At 34.7% G+C, this 20,068-nt stretch overlaps 2 protein-coding genes across 2 annotated transcripts; both read left to right on the top strand.

Annotated features, from left to right (window-relative positions):
* Nucleotides 1–14,871: 14,871 nt before the first annotated feature.
* LOC129232999 (uncharacterized) lies at nucleotides 14,872–17,757 on the top strand. The gene has a single exon (XM_054867079.1). It carries the CDS (start codon nucleotides 14,872–14,874, stop codon nucleotides 17,755–17,757), a length of 2,886 nt encoding a protein of 961 aa, XP_054723054.1.
* Nucleotides 17,758–18,643: 886 nt separating this feature from the next.
* LOC129232998 (ATP-dependent DNA helicase PIF1-like) lies at nucleotides 18,644–19,381 on the top strand. Its single transcript, XM_054867078.1, has one exon. The coding sequence runs from the start codon at nucleotides 18,644–18,646 to the stop codon at nucleotides 19,379–19,381; it is 738 nt and encodes a 245-aa protein (XP_054723053.1).
* The last annotated feature ends 687 nt before the right edge of the window (nucleotides 19,382–20,068 follow it).

Raw genomic sequence — 20,068 nt, 5'->3', positions numbered from 1 at the left:
TTTACGCAATCACGTGTGTGGGTGTGTGCGTAGGTGTGTGTATGTTGACGTATGTTTGAGTAGGTGTCTGATTTCTTCAAAAATATTCCTGGTTAAATTTCAGGAGATTTACTACCCTTTATCGGGAAAGGTTCCGGTGTTTTACCAGCTATGTTACTGTTAAACTTTCGTCAACTTAGCTGTCCATTAATTTGCAGTAAAGTTTTTATTTTTTACAGTGAATGGGCTTACAGTTTAGTCGAATAAGTATATCTTTGAAAAGGAGTGAACGAAAAGGAGTTTGAAAACGTCAATTTAATTTTTAAGTCATGTAGGAGTTAATAAGGTAAGTGCGGGTACTAAGGCCTACCCAAGGGAGATTCAAAAAAAAAAAAAAAAAAACTATGCATCCGAATCAAAAAATTGTAATATTAATTAAACATGCACATCTGTTGCTAAAAAAAACTAACAAAAAATGACCACATTTGCCGAAAACAAGCATAAAATAAAACATTTTCAAAAACCTTATCATTAGGCCTTACTATACTATGGTAGGATAATACGGCCTAAGAACTTTAACATTCGTAAATAATCAATATTAGCTTCTACTTTGGTAATTGAAATCAATTATAATGTAATATCCATTAATCATGCTTCTAGTCTTCAAAATAACGAAAATTCTTTATTCGGCAACCTCAGGGCATTCAAAATTATTTTTGTTATAAATTGTCAAACCGACGTATCCTTTATGATACCACTTGTTGCATTTTAGATATGATATCATATTAGTCATCTTATCCTTTCAAAAGTGTGCGACAGTACCAATTAGCATCGTTTTCTTTAGTATTATTCCCTTTGAGGTTTTGCCCGTTTTTTATTTATTTTTTTTCTTCTTGTTTCTGTCAAACAAGTCTTGAGGTATTGAAATTCCCTGATAATTAATGGCTTTTCTTCTAACAATTGGTGTTTTTTCTTAATTGTTTCTGGTGTTGGCATAAGCTCCTATAATGCTGTACTTTTTTTTTTATTGAGCGAGCCGCATCTTGTCCTTTTCATCGTCCAAACAAGAACCGTAAACCATGTAGTAAAAGCTTTCAGAAGGTTTGCTTGGGTCACTACAATAACACTGAACCAAATGGTAAACAATCGTAATTACTTAAAAACATCCATAACATATTGAAAAATATTTAAAATAAGATATAAAACAGTCGAAATTGTTACAAAAAGAAGGAGTATAATAAGTTCTACGGTTAAATTTAGCATGCATTATTAGTTGCTGACATCATGTACAAAGAAATTCACAAAAGTGCAGTAGTTGGTTCATAAAAATTATTTCGACATGAAAGATCGATAGAAGCATTAAACACAGATAACTGAAGAACAAAACTGTGTATAAAGTGTTAAACTACAGAAATTATTTAAGATTTAGTGGGACGATTTTTTTTTATTATTCGTGTTGCGCAACCTTTCTGCGCAAACGAATCGCGTCGCACTCGTCGAAACAAGTAAGCAACGTGTTGCGACGTGTGAAGTGACATGCATGAGTGTTAACTACCTACGAATGCGTTTTCGAGCGGCTGCAACTATTTTAAATTGTATTTTTTGTTGTTCAGGCCTTATTAGCCGACAGGCCTTAATACCCGCACCTACCTTACATGTTTTATTTTACTTTAATTCTTGTTCATAACTTTATACAATGTTTTCTGATATTATAGCTTTACGATTGAAACTCTTTCTTTAATGTATATTTAGATTTCAAAACATATGCTGAAGTTTACCTTATTTTTGTCTGTATTTAGTTAGCTCTATAAAATACCGAAAGTTAAATTGAAACAGATTACTTCTGTGCAATGGAAAGCTACACACACACACACACACACATATATATATATATATATATATATATATATATATATATATATATATATATATATATATATATATATCGTCGCTAAAAAAACGAATGGGCGTATCTCAATTTTAAGCATTTTGCAGAAAACCGATTTAAAATTTCCAGTTTATTGTATTGTTTGGGAACCGTCACCAGTGTGAGGGACTGTAACGTTGTTACTATTTATTGTAGAGATACGCCCATTGGTCATATTATAAAATCGACTTTGGACATTTCTGCGGTGGTTATAACTCATTTTTTGTTTTTTTTTGAGATATTCTCATTCGTCTTTTTAGCGACGATATACACAAGGTTTGTCCTAAAAGTAATGAGCCTCATTTTTTGTCAAGCGAATATACCACGCACACATGTACAAGTAGTTGGAAATGGTGAAGGGAACTCTAAGCTTTCTAGATATGCCTCGTTTAATCGCTTATGAGCTCTCGAATCGGTGAGAGATCGTTTTTAGTGAACCTCCGCGCAGAGCCTCGTCGTGGTCTTATGAATGCTGTTCAATGTTTCCAGATGCTTTCATTTCAGATCCATTTTCACCCTTGGGAAGAAGAAGTCTACCGGGGCTATAGGGGACCTGTGGCAACGTTGAAACACTAATCTGTGTCAGATTGGAGCTGACAACATGAGCGGTCGGACAAGATTTTGGCACAAGTTTCGCTCAAATATCACGCATGACCAAGTCTTCCGTCGATAAACATCTGTTTTTGACAAAATTAATCGCTCAGACATCAAACAAACACTCATTTGGCAGCCTTTGTTCAGCACATCTCGCACTCGAGTGACATTATCGTCCGTTGCGATGATGATGGACGCCAAGAAGGAGCCTCATTGGTGACTTCCTTCCGGCTTTCTGTGAACGACTAGCGCCACTTTTTGACCTGCGAGTACGACAAGCAATCATCCTTGAAAGTCTGAGTGAACAATATGAACGTTTTCATCGCCGTCTTTTGGAATTTGACGCAAAATTTTATCGCATAGCGTTCACTAAAAACCTAAAAACGACCTATATATATATATATATATATATATATATATATATATAGCTAAAAAGGCAAATATTTTGTTATTTTTTCCGGACATGACATGTGATTGTCAGGTTTCTAAGAAAATCATCCACAAGATAAAATCTATTTAAAAAAAGGGGATTTTTTTTAATGCTGGTAGGCTGAAAGTTTCAACTCTTTTATAAATTATGAGCGACGTAGGTCTTAAATATACGCTTGACAAAAAAAAAGAAAAAGACAGAGGAAATGTCAAAAATAATGAATTTTTGTTTGCTTGAGACAAAAATGAAGAAAAATTGCAATTGCAAGAAACAATTTGGGAGGTCTGCCAAATCGTTTAGTAAAGAAAATACACGAACATTTTCCCGAACACTTCCAAAATACCTTCCTGCCGGAAAAGCGGATAACTCAGGAAAACAGTTTTCTTTTTATGTATTTATTTTATACTGAAATCAGAAATTTATGGATCATAACATTTATGTATTTTAACAATTGTTATTTCAATTTGAAACGAAATGAAAATTAATTTCATGCTTCTCTTCTAAATTGTACACAGTATCTAATAAAATATATTGTATTTTCTGTACTATTTTAGCACACACAAGAAGGGGGAGGGTATCATAAAGTGGAACACTTAGACCATTTTTAAGACTAATCAACAAAAGTAAAAATAAAACACTTTTCTGCTTTTCAAATGTTGCCAAAAACAATGTTTCTGAAATTTAATAAAAACTCAAACTTATAAAAAAAGAAAAAAAGGTGTTAAACTTGATTAAGAGTTCTTCCAAAATGATAAGTAATGCATTCGATAGCCAAATAAAGCCATTAAAAAAACTCCAATTTGAATTCTGAAAATTTGAATTCAAATTATGTTTTTTCGCAATCACGAGTTGCGACAAGAGCCCACTCATTGGAATTATTGTTTCTAGAAACGGCTCTCCCCCCTCCCATCCCCCAAGCATATCCCTCCTCCTGGGTGGTTACATGTGTATAGTTGAGTGTGTGTGTGCAGGCTTACGTGTGCGCACGTTGTCGTGTGTATGTGTGTAAAGGCGGGCAGTGTGTGAGTGTGTATGTGTATGAGCATGCATGTGTAGCACATGGACGCCACCGCCCAGCAGAAGCGGATTCCGGGGGGGGGGGGGCAGTGCTCAGGACCAGATGAGTCACGCCGGTGGGCGGTGGTGTGGTGGAGACCCCTGGACCAAGCTGTAAAAGGAACCGGACATCAAAGACGGTCAAGTGAGGACAATAAGCAATCGTGATTGCTCAAAAAGAAAAATGTTCCAACAGTTCAAAAAATAAGCTGTTATCTAACATGAAAAGCTCTATGAAAATGTAAAACAATTCGCTAAATTTAAAATACAAGTCAGTAACCATCATGAGTACCTCTATTAATGTGTGAAAGATTTTGCCACTGAAATAAAACATTACAATTTCCATTAAAATGCAAAAAACTCCTCCAAAATATATCAAGCATTAAATGCAATACAATTTACATTAAAATGCAAACTAAAACATGATGAGCACAAAATTCCATTTAACAATGGGAAAATTTTTCATCGAGTTAGTGTGTTCTAAGTTATGATAATTCCTCCGACAAGCACGTAGTGCAATGCTAAAGATACAAATGAAGCTAAAATACTAATATATTTATAATACATAACTCAAAAAGATTTCTGATTTATACATCATAGTTGTATAATGATATGACTGCATCTATAATGTAACTTCGTGAAAAAGGAACGTTAACCCGATAGGGATCTCAATCGAGTTTAGTTATTGTCCGTTTTTCAGGAGAAGGCACTTCGCTACGCTTCCTCGAAAGCACAGTTTTAAGCTTGGGTGATCGGTAAGCAATTCTCGCGCTTCCAAATGAGACAAACGGACAGTCTTAACTTGGGCGTGCATTTTAATAGGCAAAAATGTCTTAGTGTCATTTACATCACTTGTCTGCTGTCATTTTAGTTATTCTTACATTTTGAAGTTGCTGCTTTTACAACAAAATGCTATTATCCAAATATACTTTCTGCCGAAAACAACGAAAGATAATCATCGGATATCACGTGACGAAGGAGGATTCAAGTGCTTTCTCTTGGAAAACGGACAATTCGTGGGTAGTCTAAGGCTACGTTCGCATAGAGCTCCCTGTTTGTTGGTCACATGACAGCTAATGACGTCAGTGGTTATTAACCCGTTGTTCCCCAACCGATGCTCCATCGATCACTTTTAATAATAACGCGGTTACTTGCGCAGACGAATAACACGCAAGTGAAAAATATTTATTATTGGTCAAAATTATCACGTGGTTCAATCAACTAATCAACAATCTTAAATTGCGGTCTGCCGGTGGATCGACCGGTGAAGCTATTCGAACGACATCGGCAACAACCACAAAACCGGTAGCTCTATTGGGATGCTCTTAATCACCAGTGGTCCGTGGTCATCCGGAAGCGCTATGCGAACGTAGCCAATAGCTTTTTCTAGCATGTGAAATGAGTTGAGGTATTTTAAATCATATTTGAACTTAGTCTGTTCATGGCAATTATTCTTTTTTAGTGGTAACGCAGGACTCCATGCTAAAAAAGTCGACCAGAAAGTTATTCAGCTCCTGGCATGGTTCTAAATTCTCGAACTGTCCATTGATGGCACCACCATCTATTGTGTTGTCTTCTGAGGGCAAGGCGCCTGGCACGCAGTCCTTCATTGTTTGAGGGCCAGAGGTCCCTTTGATAGTTTGATAGTTTGACTTAAGAAACGAGTTGAATACTAGTGTTCGTCAAGAAAAAGTCAAAGTAATGCCGTCATAGTCTAGCAGTTATTAAAAAAAATAAATATTTATTAATAGGTAATTAGTTACTACGTTGACTGAATACATAGTTATAAAAATAATTTCAAAGTTATTCTGGTTCATTTGATGTTACAAATTGAAAACATTTATTAAAAATAAAATGAGTAATGTGTGATTTTTTTTTTAGTTTTTGCTTTTTTCCAGAAACATAAAAACTGAGACTTGTTTAACAGCTTTTTCAATTATTTAGACATTAAATGAGTTTTAAATGTCCGCATGCGTACACTAGCAAGAAAAGTTTTCCTCCTTTCCTTAATTAATGATCAAAATGTTATGTGTGCACAATTTAAGATTTCTAAAAGTAATTCATTGTGCAACGGAATACATATTCTCTTTTACCGAAACTTCGTGTTCACTTCCTTCAAAGCAAAGGTCAGAAAAATTATGGTGTATATGTTTTTAAATGGTTGCCTCAAGATGTTTTATTTTAAAGCTAGCTGCGTTGCCCGGTTTTGCACGGTCTACCTTGAAAATAAAAATTGTGTCAAGTGACTTATGCTCAACAATCAGGAAATCAGTAAAAAAAAAAAAAACATGCAAAATTTCCCTTCCAAACAATGACGACAAATATTAAAATACTTTTAAGAAATTAAATCGAGAAAGATGGATTCAAAATGCGTAACTATGAAAACACAAAATAAAATAAGTTTTAGGAATTAAAATGCGAAAGAAAATGGTTAACAAGTTGAATGGAAATGAGATTTTAGAACTTGATTTAAAACGGCTTGTAACTTTTTCCCCTTTCGGTATAGAAGCTCAGTTTTTCGACCGCAGGTCGAGATGGATCTGGAGTAAAAAATATCTTTTTTTCCAATGGTGTCAAAAGGAAAACTGTGAGACAATTCCTGCACTTTTTATTGATAGATTCAATGAAGAAAGTAGAGCCTAAATTTCAGTTAAGCCTAAAACTGTTCTAGCTAAAAACGCAAATTACTCCGGCAGTAATTACGCTAGAGCATTAAAACAAATTCTTTAGAACGCAGAAAATCCCTTTGAATTGAAGGGTATTGTTGAATACCCTTTTCAACAATATGTAATATTAATATGTGCAAGTAATTTTTCACCCCGTATTTAGGAATTTATGTGAAAATTGAACCTAAATTGGAATAAAAAACAGAACTATTCATCGAATTTTTTCGAACGTGTCTGCAAACCCATTCCGTGCTAAAAGAAAGTTACTGTAAAAATTTCAGCAAAATCGGCCTGGTAGTTCTCGATTTTTGCGCGTTCAAACAATCAGACGCTTTTTGGAGACTTCATTTTATAAAACGTATATACATCTTCCTCTTTCCCAACAAAGTAACGATTTTGAATGTTGAAATCCCTCCTCAGAGCAGTTCTCATTCATTTGAAATAACTAAATGGAGATGTAAAGAATCAGCTGATATTTTTGAATTACAATAATTACAATAATTTTGTTCATCTCGTTTTATGGAGTATTTTTTTTTTTTTTTTACTTTTTTTTGCATTTCCAACCGTAATTTCCTCAGGTCTGCAAATACTGTTTTTTTTTTATTTGCATTGTATTTATTTCGTAACTTAATCTTCAGCCAGTTTCTGGTCGCTTCTATTTTGGGATTAAAAAACTGATAAGAGAAAGTTTAGATTTTTACAAAACCTGAGCAAAACCACTTATTGTTATTTTTACTTTTCACTTTAAATTTATTGCCGACAGACGGGTGTAGTGGTTAGACGACGGTCTTTTACGCCCAAAGGCACAGGTTTGGCACCAGTCGGTGGATTTTCAAGATGCAGAAAACCGACTGCGTGCTTGTAGTATTGCGGCATGTAAAACATTTCCCGAGTATACGTTTGGCATGGAGTATCTCTTGGCAAATTTTAATGCATAATGCAGTTTCGCATTGAATAGAGCCCAGGTGCCTCCATCTAGTGGGGAAACTGGGCGTCAAAATTCTAGTGGCAATGGCATCCCATCGAGAGTGCCACGTGAAAGAGTGATTTCTATGCCGGAGGATCGCACTAGGTCTGCAAAAAGCGGTGCCTCTACCGAAGCCACGTTAAAAAAAAAAAAAAAAAAAAAAAAAAAAAAAAAAAAAAAACGGTAAATTTACTGTGTTTATTTTTATCATTTGTGATAATTGTATGCATGTAATTTTAGTCTACTTTGGAATTAAGTGTATTTTTAGACGCATGCGTACTTTATTTTTAAATTGAAGCCAATCTATAATAATAGCGAAATTTACCGTCTTAAGAAATGTTGCTCCTTTTCAGTCTACTTACCGGTTAAATCTTTCAAAAAGGCCTAAAAGACCGTTTTATGCATCGAAAACATTTTTTTAAAAAAGAAAACAAAACAATAAACAAATAAAATTAGCAAGTTGGGTTAATAGATGAAAAACATGCGCCTCGCCACTCTATCTCCTCTAATAACTTTTGAGAAAATACTTCGATTCGAGAAAAACATGTTTTGCACGAAAATTCTCGTCCAAGACACTGTGCTTCTTTTTTGGAAAAAAAAAATGTTCGTTCAATGTTGAATATTAAAAAAAAAAAAGAAAAAGAAAAAAAGAAAAAAAAAACTTTGCATTACGTTTCATGAAAAAATCCTAATCTCAACAGAGAGATTATGCTATGAAACATGTACGAAAAACAATGTTTTGATTTAATTATTTTCCGGTTATTTTCTGAACTTTAAAAATCTCTACTAGTAAATTTGAATTCAACTTAAATACTGATCTTGACGTTCAAGGAAGTAGAAAAAGTACTTTTTTATTTAATCATTTTGAAAATTATTTTTGTTAACAATCAGACAAATTTCAACTTTTCAGGCTACGGTTGAAGCTCAATCCTTTGTATCTAAAATCTATTTTAAAGAGGGATAAAATTAGAGATTCAGAATGTGTGTGTTGTGCATTTTTAACTTTTTGCATAATGTTTCTTTAATGAAAATCTGAAGACTTATCTTTAAGCATAACACTGACGAAGGTCAGTATTCGCAGATGGATTATTTAATTTCAAAGCGCATTTATTTTTCTTGTATTAGAAAGAACTACGACGGACTTCATTTTGGGTATAGATAATTTATTTAGAGGTCTTTTTTTCGTTTAAATTTTGAAAAAATCCTTTTGAGGGCTCATCAATCAAAAAATAAATGTTTAACGTGCGGAATCACATAAAAGTGAGTGTCTATGTAAATTATTTCATGAAACTTTATTTTTTGTTGCTTATTTGGTAATTTAATTTTTGAAAAGGTTTTGCTAAGAAAAAATTGAACTGATTTTGAGTGAAAATATGAATTCTGATGAAAACACTGAATATATCTTCGTTGCACCCTCTGTTCGGTGTGACCTATTGAGAAGAGATAAAATGGAAGGGAGGAAGATTTTCTTTCTTGAACCAAAGACCCCAAGTCACGTTATAGATTTTAAAGCAATTCATTGGAAGAAATCATGTTTCTTTCGCTAGTTTCACGCAAAACGTGCTAACTGTTCGTCACTGTTGAGTCACGTGATTTGCAGTTTTAGCCTCAGCTTTTTCTAAGCCAATGATTCGACTTGCTCCCTCCATTTACTAATTCCTGTTCTAAGGACTAACCTGTTGCAACAGTGAACGGTCCACACAAGAAAATTACGTAACGGACAAAGAAGTCTAAATTTTTATCTTTACTAATAATAAAGCTGAAAGTCTCTCTGTCTGGATGTGTGTATCTCTGTGACGCGCACAGCACCTAGACCGTTCGGCCGATTTTCACGAAATTTGGCACAGAATTAGTTTGTAGCATGAGGTGTGCACCTCGAAGCGAGTTTTCAAAAATTCGATTTTGTTCTTTTTCTATTTCAATTTTAAGAGCATTTTCCCGAGCAAAATTATCATAGGATGGACGAGTAAATTACGAAATTTTCATAACGTGGAAACCGTAACATAGGGGAGCGAATGAACATAGCCAATTGGCGAGAAATTCATCATCTATTATTTGTAAATGTACAATCGAGACAAATGACCTTTTAATTTTTGTACTACGGGCAAAGCCGTGCGGGTACCACTAGTTGGGAATAAAGCCTTTTGAAAAAATGTTTGAGTTATATATCAAATCATATTTTTATCAGGAATAAAATTTTTCTTCTTTAAAAAAATGTTTGAGTTATACATTAAATCAGTTTATTCTCTTATTACACTGCAGCATGATTTATTCGTCAAGTTTACCAAAAAAAAGGGACCTCTTTCGCAAGAGTTATAGTTTATATATCAAAATAAATTTTTAGTTTTGCAAATTAATTTAGGGAAAGGATCATAAAATTCCTTCCTCCTTTATCTTTCAGACAGTTACTTTGTTTTCAGTAAAAAGGTCACATCTTCTTTCAATATCTGATGTGTGACTTTTAACTCCGAAAATATTGTTTCCAAATAACTCCAAATCATTTTGGTATTTCTAAATAGATTTTTAGTACGCTGAAACTGGGAAAACAATAAGACCACAAAACCGATGCGATTGGAAAAGCATTTAATCTTGAAATATAAACTTTTATTTCTTTGCCGGATATATTTGTAAGAAAAAGACTAATAGACTTGTTTTAGATGTCAAGATAATAACTTTTATTTAAAGACGTAAGAAGCAGTGAAAATGTTTACTTAGATATTTTTACTTGAATGATTATTAATGCTTTAAATGTTTTTACTGTGTTTTTTTTTTAATAATAAATTTCGTTATTTAACAGATTTCTTAAATACAGAGAAAATAAAATAAGTTAACCCCAAAAAAGGTTAATAACTTGAAAAAAGACTTTATATATCTTCTTTGTTTCATGAAACACGTGTACGGAATGTACTTTGCAATTGGAGCAACACTGCCTTGTCCCCTCTCATTGTGTTTACGACAGAAAGGGAAAAACTTGCCGCGCATTACGTTGCCGCACAATTGCGTATTTCTTCAAATGTAAATTGAATTCACAGAAAAATCGTTTAACAAGATTACAAAACACATAATTTAAAACAAAAATCAGTTTATAAGTTTTTGAGAACATTTAAACTATAAGATAGGAAAAACAGAAAAAGAAAAAAAAATTTAATTTTGTCATTTTAATTCAAATTATGTTTTTCGCAATCACGAGTGTGTGTGTGTGTGTATGTCGGCGTGTGGGGGTATGTGTGTTTGTGGGGTATGTGTATGTGTGTAGGCATGTGTATTTTTGTCTGTGTGCAGGCATTGAGTGTGTGGGTATATGTGTGTGTAAGTGTTTGTGTGCATGGGGGCGGGTTATGTGTATGTGTGTGTAGGCATATGTGTTTGTGTCTATGTGCAGGCATGAATGTGTGAGTAGTTGTGTGTGTGTATGTCGGCGTGTGGGGGTATGTGTGTTTGTGGGGTATGTGTATGTGTGTAGGCATGTGTATTTGTGTCTGTGTGCAGGCATGAGTGTGTGGGTAGTTGTGTGTATGAGTGTTTGTGTGCGTGGGGGCGGGGTATGTGTATGTGTGCGTTGGCATATGTGTTTGTGTCTATGTGCAGACATGAATGTGTGGGTAGTTGTGTGCGTATGTATGTGTATGTGTGTGTGTGTGTAAGTGTGTGTGTTTGTGTGTGTGCGCGTGATTGTGTGTGTGTAGTTGTGTATGTATGCGCTTGTGAGTAGGATATGGACGCAACCTGGAGACGGCTTTCGCTATAGGAGCAGCATCGTGAGGAGCCGGTCGACGGTGATGCTGAAGAGGCTAGCGGGGGGAAAATAAAATCATAGGACATCAAAACAGTCAAATGAAAGCAATAAACAATCGTGATTGCTCAAAAATCACCATTAAACTTATAACTCTGCCGCGACTGGGTGGCATAGTGGTTAGGGTTCTAAGCCCGCGGTTGAGGTGGTCAATCGGTGCATTTCCAACATACAGAAAATCGTCTGCGTCCATGTCTTATAATTATGTGGCATGTTAAATATTCCCCTCGCACTGTTTTGCTTTAGCACTCTCGGCAAAATTAAGTTCCTACTGCAATTTTGCATCGTGAGACCCCGCTACCATTGGTTTTTACTTAAGACTGGAAGACCGCCCGTCATATTTGCCTGTTTGGTGATAGTTTGATTGTTGAAATTTTAATCTTAGCTCCAGGGGATTAACCTTAAACTCCACTAGATAGCGATCATTGCCGACCACTTTTTCGTTTCTTCATTCCCCTGAAATGACATAGTCTTACCAGTAAAATAGTTGCTGGAACGAGTTCAACCTTGTCACAAACGATAATTTTAAACATTAACATAACATATTATTAAATTATCATGCCAGGGTTTGAGTTTAATTGTTGATGACGTCAGGAGCGTTACTCGATCATTGGCTATTGTTCATGTGAGGATAATAAGCACTATACCATTCCATAAAATAAATCCTTGTTTTGTAAAAAGGGTTTATAGAGAAAACTTTAGAGAGGGTTTTTATTATAACTTTTAAAAGAGCTGAACGTTTATTTAAAAATCTGTAAATTAGTCTAATTAAAGCACCTATGAGCACTTTTTGAGTAAATTACTGAAACCACGTGGGAAATGCAAGTTCTAGAAAGCAAAATTGTTACCCTTTTCATACAAAATTAATTTAAGTAAGGTATTTTGAAAAAAAAAAAGAAAATTCCAAAAGTTGAAGAATAATAATTTTCCGCTTTTGCTTTATTTAGGCAACAATTATTTCAATAAATGTATTCGGTTTCAGTTATTAAATTAACTGTAAAATTCAAGAGAAGAGAAAATTGAAAAGAAAGATATTTTTCCACATACTTGAGTTCCATCCAAGCTTATACGACGAAATTAAGATTTTTACATTTCTAAAGGTTTACTTTTTTAAGCACTACCCATTTTATTCTCTAGATAAAAGCTTTCCAACTTTTCTGTAAATGTTTAAATAAACGGTATTTTCAAATTGTCAACACAAATGGAACTAAGAAAGTGCTTGAAAGATATTCTTTGCATTTCTAAATTGAGCTTAAAATATATTTATCAACTTACAAGTAGTGTGTTGGAATGTTAAAGTATAAAAAAATATTTAGAGAGAAAGAGAAAAGTATACTTTATTTCTAAAAATATATCCAAATCATGCATGACCACGAGTTCATATTTTTGAAAGATTACAATATTTTCTTTGAAGTTTTCAATAATTACTTGTTTTGGATATCTACTAGTTTAGGCTAAAGTATACTATTTTCAAGTCCTTCAAAAACTACTTATTGTTTTTTTTCCTGTAGCGTGTATTCATTAAAAGTCGCATAGTAAATGCGACACAGTAAATATACCTTCGAGATCCTCCAAATTGCACCGTTTGTTTCAAATTTGTTGATCATTTAAAAACGTGATTTCGTGTGGAAATAAAATTTTATTTTGCGTAGAAGATGGACTAGAAAACTCCAGCTTGAGAGTCGCACTGCCATTTCTTGTGACATCATCAGGAGAAAACTTTTCAAAACTTGTAAACAGGAGTCTAGCAACAAAATCTTAAAAAACTGTGTGGACTGTATATATATATATATATATATATATATATATATATATATATATATATATATATATATATATATATATATATATATATATATATATATATATATATACATATAATAAAATAAGATGTTTGTGTGTGTGTGTGTGGCGCGCATCCCGGGAAAACGGTAAAGCCTAGAAAGATGAAATTTGGTATACAGGTGCAGATTTTGCTGAAGATGTGCACCTCGGGCTTCGATTTTTGATATTTTGATTAGAAAAAAAGTTATTTAATGTTTTATGTGATTTTTAGCATTTTTTACCTCACAGACCCCGAACCAATTGCACTACACGAGTATTTTTTGTATTATAGTGTAGGAAATTTAATTTCAAATATGATGAACGAAAAAATTTTGAAGATAGAGCAATTTTTGTATTTTTTATGAATTTTTGAAAAAACCTTTAATTTACATTTTTTCCTGGGTTTTATTTTTTCTAATATCATCCTGCGAGAAGTATCAAAGCCTCATTTCTAAGATTTAAGTTGGTGATAGTAAAAACATTTCGCCCTCTTCAGAAGAAAAAAGTTCTTAAAAATACGCAATAGTTTTTTTTTAATAATTTTTTTAATGCTAACCACATCATGTCTTTCCACGCATCGGTCGAAAAAAGCGTTCTTCAATCTTTTCTGTCTCTGACGTCACTACATTGATTTCGATTCGATATCAGGCATCGAATCTTAATCGCTACATTGCTTATATAAATATTTTTACATTGCTTACTATCTGTATTTTTAAATACATTTTTGCATGTTTCAAAGACTTTTCGTTCTCATTCTCTTACACAGTTCTATTTCCTAACGATTTTTGGTTGGAAGTTAATTTGTTTTTCTTTTTTAAATTTACATTTCAAAAAAAATCTGAGGAACGAATTTTCTTTGCATTACATCAAGCTGTGTGTTTAGATTCTTGTGGTTTTTTTTAGCGATGTTCTGAAGCTAGTCATGCTGTGACTTTGTAGATTGTTGTGTAATATGATTTAGCTCTTCTTTTTCTTTTAGCAGTTTGGTACATTAATTTGTTCTATAAAGTGTTAAATATGTCAGTTTTATTTTATTTATTGTTTGTATGGTTCTAATCTTTTTCCTTCTGCAGTTTGTATTTTAATTGCGGTTAATTTGAACTAAAAGTATTTAGTTCTGTTCTTTTTCCCATTATTACTGGTTGCGTAAAGGATTATTCTGATTTGTTGTTTGTATAATTTGTTCTTTTTAATGAGTTTAGCTATTTGGTTCTTCAATTTGTTATAAAATATAGTTAAAATTGATTAGTTCTGATCTTTAAAATATTGTTGCAGTTTAACTATGTGCTAATTTCTGGTTTTAATTATTAATTGTTTGCCTAATTTTGCTACTTTTCCTTCAGCGGTTTGTAGTTTAATTTGTTGTAAAATTAAACTGAAAGATTTTAGTTCTGTTCATTTTTCAGTTATTATTGGTAAGTAAAGAGTTAATCTTCTTTATTGCTGTATATTTAATTTGGTAAGTTTTGCGCTGATTACGAACTGTTATGTCTTCTAATTTAAAGTTATAGTTTTAAAGATTTGTTGATAAGTATTCTAAATCAACAGTAAAGGAGTTCTCTCAATTGATTTTTTAACATTGTAGTGGCGCTTTTAATTGTATTTTAAGTACTTCAAAAGCGTATTTGTCCCAAAATGGCTCCTCCTCGAAAGAAACAATGCCTCAGGAACCGTAACCGGTCAAAACGGCAGCAAACGCAACAAGCTCGGCAAACAGAAACTGATGAAGATATACAGCGAAGACGGGAACAGAATCGACTTTCAATGGCTGCAGTAAGAGAAACAGAAACTGATGAAGATGCATTGCATAGACGGGAGCAGAACAGGCTTTCAATGGCAGCAGCAAGAGGAACAGAAACTGAAGAAGCTGCATTGCGTAGACGAGAGAAGAACAGACTTTCAATGGCTGCAGCAAGAGAGACGGAAACAGATAATGATACACTACAAAGACTCAGTCAGGCAAGGATTGCAGTGTCTACAAGAAGGTTACAAGTGTGGAGAAATAAAGAAAATGCAGCGTTTAAATATTCTGCTAGTGTCGATTATGCCTCTGATTCATGGTGTAATATTGGAGGGATGACAATACAGTGTGAACAATGTAATGCTCTGAAATGGAAAGATGAAGCAAGAGGGATGTGTTGTGCGGCAGGCAAAGTAAAGTTGCTTTCATTGGATGATCCTCCCGAAGAGTTGCGAGACCTCTTCGGAAACCAACATCAGAATGCAAAGGATTTCCAGAAATATCTCCGAAAGTACAATGCCTGTTTCGCCATGACATCTTTTGGAGCGACTAAAGAAGTAAGAGAACATGGATTCATGCCCACTTTCAAAATACAGGGTCAAGTATACCATCGAATAGGAAGCGTATATCCAGCAGAAAATGAACAAGCGAAATTTCTTCAAGTCTACTTCATTAGTGACTACCAAAAACAGGCTGAACAAAGATGCACAAATATTTCAGATGTCAAACCAGATGTTGTTCTGCATTTACAAGCAATGCTACAGCGAGAAAATAATTATGTCCGAAGTTTCAAGACTGCAATGGAAAGTATTACTCCTGAAGCCAAATTGGTAATATATGCTGACAGAATTCCAACTGGGGAACATCAGAGAAGATTCAATGAACCAAGTGCGTCAGAAGTTGCAATTCTCATGGCTGGAGAGACTCACGGAACCAGAAACATTGTTTTAAATTTTAGAGATAGTACTATTCAGAGGATAAGCGAAACGCATCGTTCCTATGATGCCCTGCAGTATCCATTACTATTCTGGAAAGGTGAAGATGGATATCACTTCGAGCTGAAGCAAATCAACCCGCAAACTGGGCAGCTTATGACGAAAAAGATTTCGGCCATGGATTTTTATGCGTATAGGATTATGTTTCGCTCTAATGAATTCAACATTATTTTGAGAGGAAAAGAATTGTTTCATCAATATTTAGTTGACATGTACGCAAAGATCGAAGCAGAAAGGCTTAGGTACATTGAACTCAACCAACGCAAACTGAGAGTCGACGAATATGTTCATTTGAGGGATGCCCTTAGGAATGACGGGAACGTTGAAGACATTGGAAGACTTACGATTTTGCCGTCAAGTTTTACAGGAGGTCCACGATATATGCATGAAAGGACTCAGGATGCAATGACTTATGTGCGAAGCTATGGAAGACCAGACCTTTTTATCACTTTCACCTGCAATCCCACTTGGAATGAAATAAAAGAAGAACTATTTCCTGGCCAGAAACCTCAAGATCGACACGACTTATTGGCAAGAGTATTCCATGTGAAGCAAAAGATGTTGATGAACCTCATCTCCAAGGGTAACATATTTGGATCAGTACAGTGCTTCATGTACACCATCGAATGGCAGAAACGTGGGCTGCCTCATGCCCATATTTTGGTTTGGCTGAGAGAAAAGATTCATGCTCAGCGCGTAGATGAATTCATCTCTGCTGAGTTTCCTAATCCTCAAGAAGATCCAGGTCTCTTCAACTGCATAAGAACACAAATGGTTCACGGGCCTTGTGGAGTCATCAATCTAAATTCACCGTGCATGAAGAATGGTAAATGCAGCAAACGGTATCCAAGAAAATTAGTAAAAGAAACTCAAACTGGAGTTGACGGATATCCGTTGTATCGTCGACGTAGTCCAGAAGATGGGGGATTCACTACTCAACTCACCGTCAAAGACAAGGATGTCTTAATTGATAACAGATGGATTGTTCCTTACTGCCCACTACTTTCAAAAATATTTAATGGCCACATCAACATTGAATTTTGCAATTCCATCAAATCCATTAAATATGTATGCAAATATGTAAACAAAGGATCTGATATGGCAGTATTCCATGTCAATTCCACTTCAAATCAACAGAATGAAGTGAGAGAATACCAAGTTGGAAGATATATCAGTAGTAATGAAGCTGCATGGCGCATTCTCAACTTTCCCATACATGAACGTCACCCCACCGTTATCCACTTGAGTGTGCACCTTGAAAATGGCCAGAGAGTATACTTTACAGCTGCAAATGCTGCAGAAAGAGCACAGATGGCTCAAGAGACCACATTGACATCTTTTTTCCGACTTTGTCAAGAAGATGATTTTGCAAGCACTCTTTTGTATAATGAAGTTCCCAAGTACTTTACGTGGAATAATAGCTCTAAGAAGTGGAGTCGTCGCAAAGTTGGCCATGAAGTGCCAAACCACCCTGGATTGAAATGCAGCGATGCACTTGGCAGAGTTTTCTCCATTCATCCAAACAACTCTGAGTGTTTCCACCTAAGACTTCTCTTGCACGAAGTTAGGGGTCCTGTCTCCTTTATAGCATTGAAGACAGTGGAAAGACATGTGTGTGCAACTTTCAAAGAGGCGTGTCAACTTAAAGGACTTCTTGAAGACGACAATCACTGGAATGCAACACTGGAAGAAGCTGCTCTAACTCGGTCACCCGTAATGCTTAGAAATCTATTCGTTGTGATACTCCAAACTTGTGACATCAAATCCCCTCCACTTATGGCTTAATTTTAGAGAACACCTTTCTGAAGACATACTGCACCAGCGAAGAATTTCCTCTAACAATATGGAAATACAATTTGATGACAGCATTTTTAACAACGCGTTGATCATTGTAGAAGACAAGATGAAATCATCTGGTGGTTTAGGATTGCGGTCTGTTGGGTTACCTCCAGCAGATAGAAGTCATGAAACAAGCGACCATGTAGAAAAAGTTTATAATACTGATCTTCTTCGGATATTTTTACAGGAGAATGAACCCAAATTGATCCCAGACCAAAAAGAAGCTTACGAGATTTTAAGTACAGCAGTCTTGAGTAAATTTGGCGGAATGTTTTTCCTTGATGCACCAGGTGGTACCGGAAAGACATTTCTTCTTAATTTAATTTTAGCAAAAGTACGTTACAGTAATAACATTGCATTAGCAGTTGCTTCATCAGGAATCGCAGCTACCTTGCTTTCAGATGGAAAAACTGCCCATGCTGCATTTAAATTACCCCTTAATTTAGCAACTTTGGAGACACCGACATGCAACATAACAAGGGGCTCAGACAAGGCTAAACTTTTGGAGGAATGCTCACTTATAATTTGGGATGAATTCACAATGTCTCATAAAAAGGCATTTGAAGCATTAGATCGTACGTTACAAGATTTAAGACGGAATACCATAATAATGGGTGGCATTACAATTCTGCTGGCGGGGGACTTTCGTCAAACACTTCCAGTTGTTCCCCGAGGCACCAGGGCAGATGAAACAAGTGCATGCCTGAAATCCTCTTATCTATGGAATCAGGTGAAGAGACTACAACTACAAACAAATATGCGTGTATTTTTAACAGGCGATGTGAATGCACAAGACTTTTCGGAAAAACTTCTACAAATAGGAAATGGAGTGATGACGTCTGAAAACAGTGATGGAAGCATTCAATTGAGAGGTTTTGCTAATGAAATAAAAACGCATGAAGAACTTATGACTGTTGTCTTTCCGAATTTGGAAGTGAAATTTAAAGATCATCCCTGGTTATGTGAAAGAGCTATTCTATGCCCTAAAAATGAGGACGTCACAATCACAAATGATACTTTACTGACACGTTTGCCTGGACCACTCCGAACATACAAGTCCATTGACACTGTTTATGAAAAAGACGAAGTGGTTAATTACCCCACAGAATTTCTGAATTCTCTTGAGATCTCGGGAATCCCACAACACAAATTAAATTTAAAGGAAGGGGCACCTATTATGTTGCTAAGAAACTTGGATCCTCCTAACTTGTGTAATGGTACAAGAATGAGTATCAAGAAATTACATAACAATATAATCGAAGCAACAGTGTTAACTGGACCAGCAGCAGGAACTGATGTCTTGATTCCAAGAATACCTATAATTCCATCAGACATTCCATTTCAATTTAAAAGGCTCCAATTTCCCATCCGTTTAAGTTTTGCCATCACGATAAATAAGGCACAAGGACAAACCTTAAAAGTAGTTGGTGTAGATTTGCGGACCCCTTGCTTCTCACATGGACAGTTATATGTTGCATGTTCTCGTGTTGGCTGTAGAGACAATTTGAACATCCTTTGCACCGAAGGGAAAACTACAAATGTTGTTTATCCGGAAGCTCTTAAAGATTGAAATCACTACCAGTACCTGCATTATATTGAATTTAAAAAATGTTATTTGAATCTTCCATTATTGTCATCAACAATGTGCGATTTTATCGGGTGGTGGCGGGACTTTTCTAAAAATCGAAAATCACGATCTTTTTATTTCAGTAATTTACCGGTAAGTATTTTTACTTACATTTAAGTTATAAAAACATAGTAAATTCTCTAAATATTTTCAGAATCCATGCAGAAGAAGGACTGATCCGTGTGTTAGGAATTTCCTTAAAACCATAATGTTTATTTTTTAAATGTTTTTAGGCACTTCAAGAAAGGACTGAAGAATACGTGGGCCTTTGTGTTGGGGTTTTCCTTACAACCATAACAATTATTTTTGAAATTTTAGAATCATCGAAAAAGGACTGAAGAATACATGTGGACCCTGTTTAAAAAAAAATACTTTTACTCTTATGTCAGTAAGAAATAATAGTGTCCCTGTAAGCATTTCCACTTATATTCAATTTTCATTCACATTTTAAACTTCATTTCGTTCAAATTAAAAGAATATTCAAAGTTTTAGTCATTCAATTAAAATTTAAAGTATTTATTACATTTAGATATAAATTTAAATCATTTATTTATTTTTCCCCAGAATCCGTACATACGAAACATACGTGTCCGAATACATGACGACTGAGGCGAGATGCCTGTGTCATGT

This window comes from Uloborus diversus, unplaced genomic scaffold, assembly GCF_026930045.1.
Source record: "Uloborus diversus isolate 005 unplaced genomic scaffold, Udiv.v.3.1 scaffold_1484, whole genome shotgun sequence".
Taxonomy (NCBI): domain Eukaryota; kingdom Metazoa; phylum Arthropoda; class Arachnida; order Araneae; family Uloboridae; genus Uloborus; species Uloborus diversus.
Note: the sequence above shows the minus strand (reverse complement) of the source record. Positions and strands in the feature narration are given on the sequence as shown.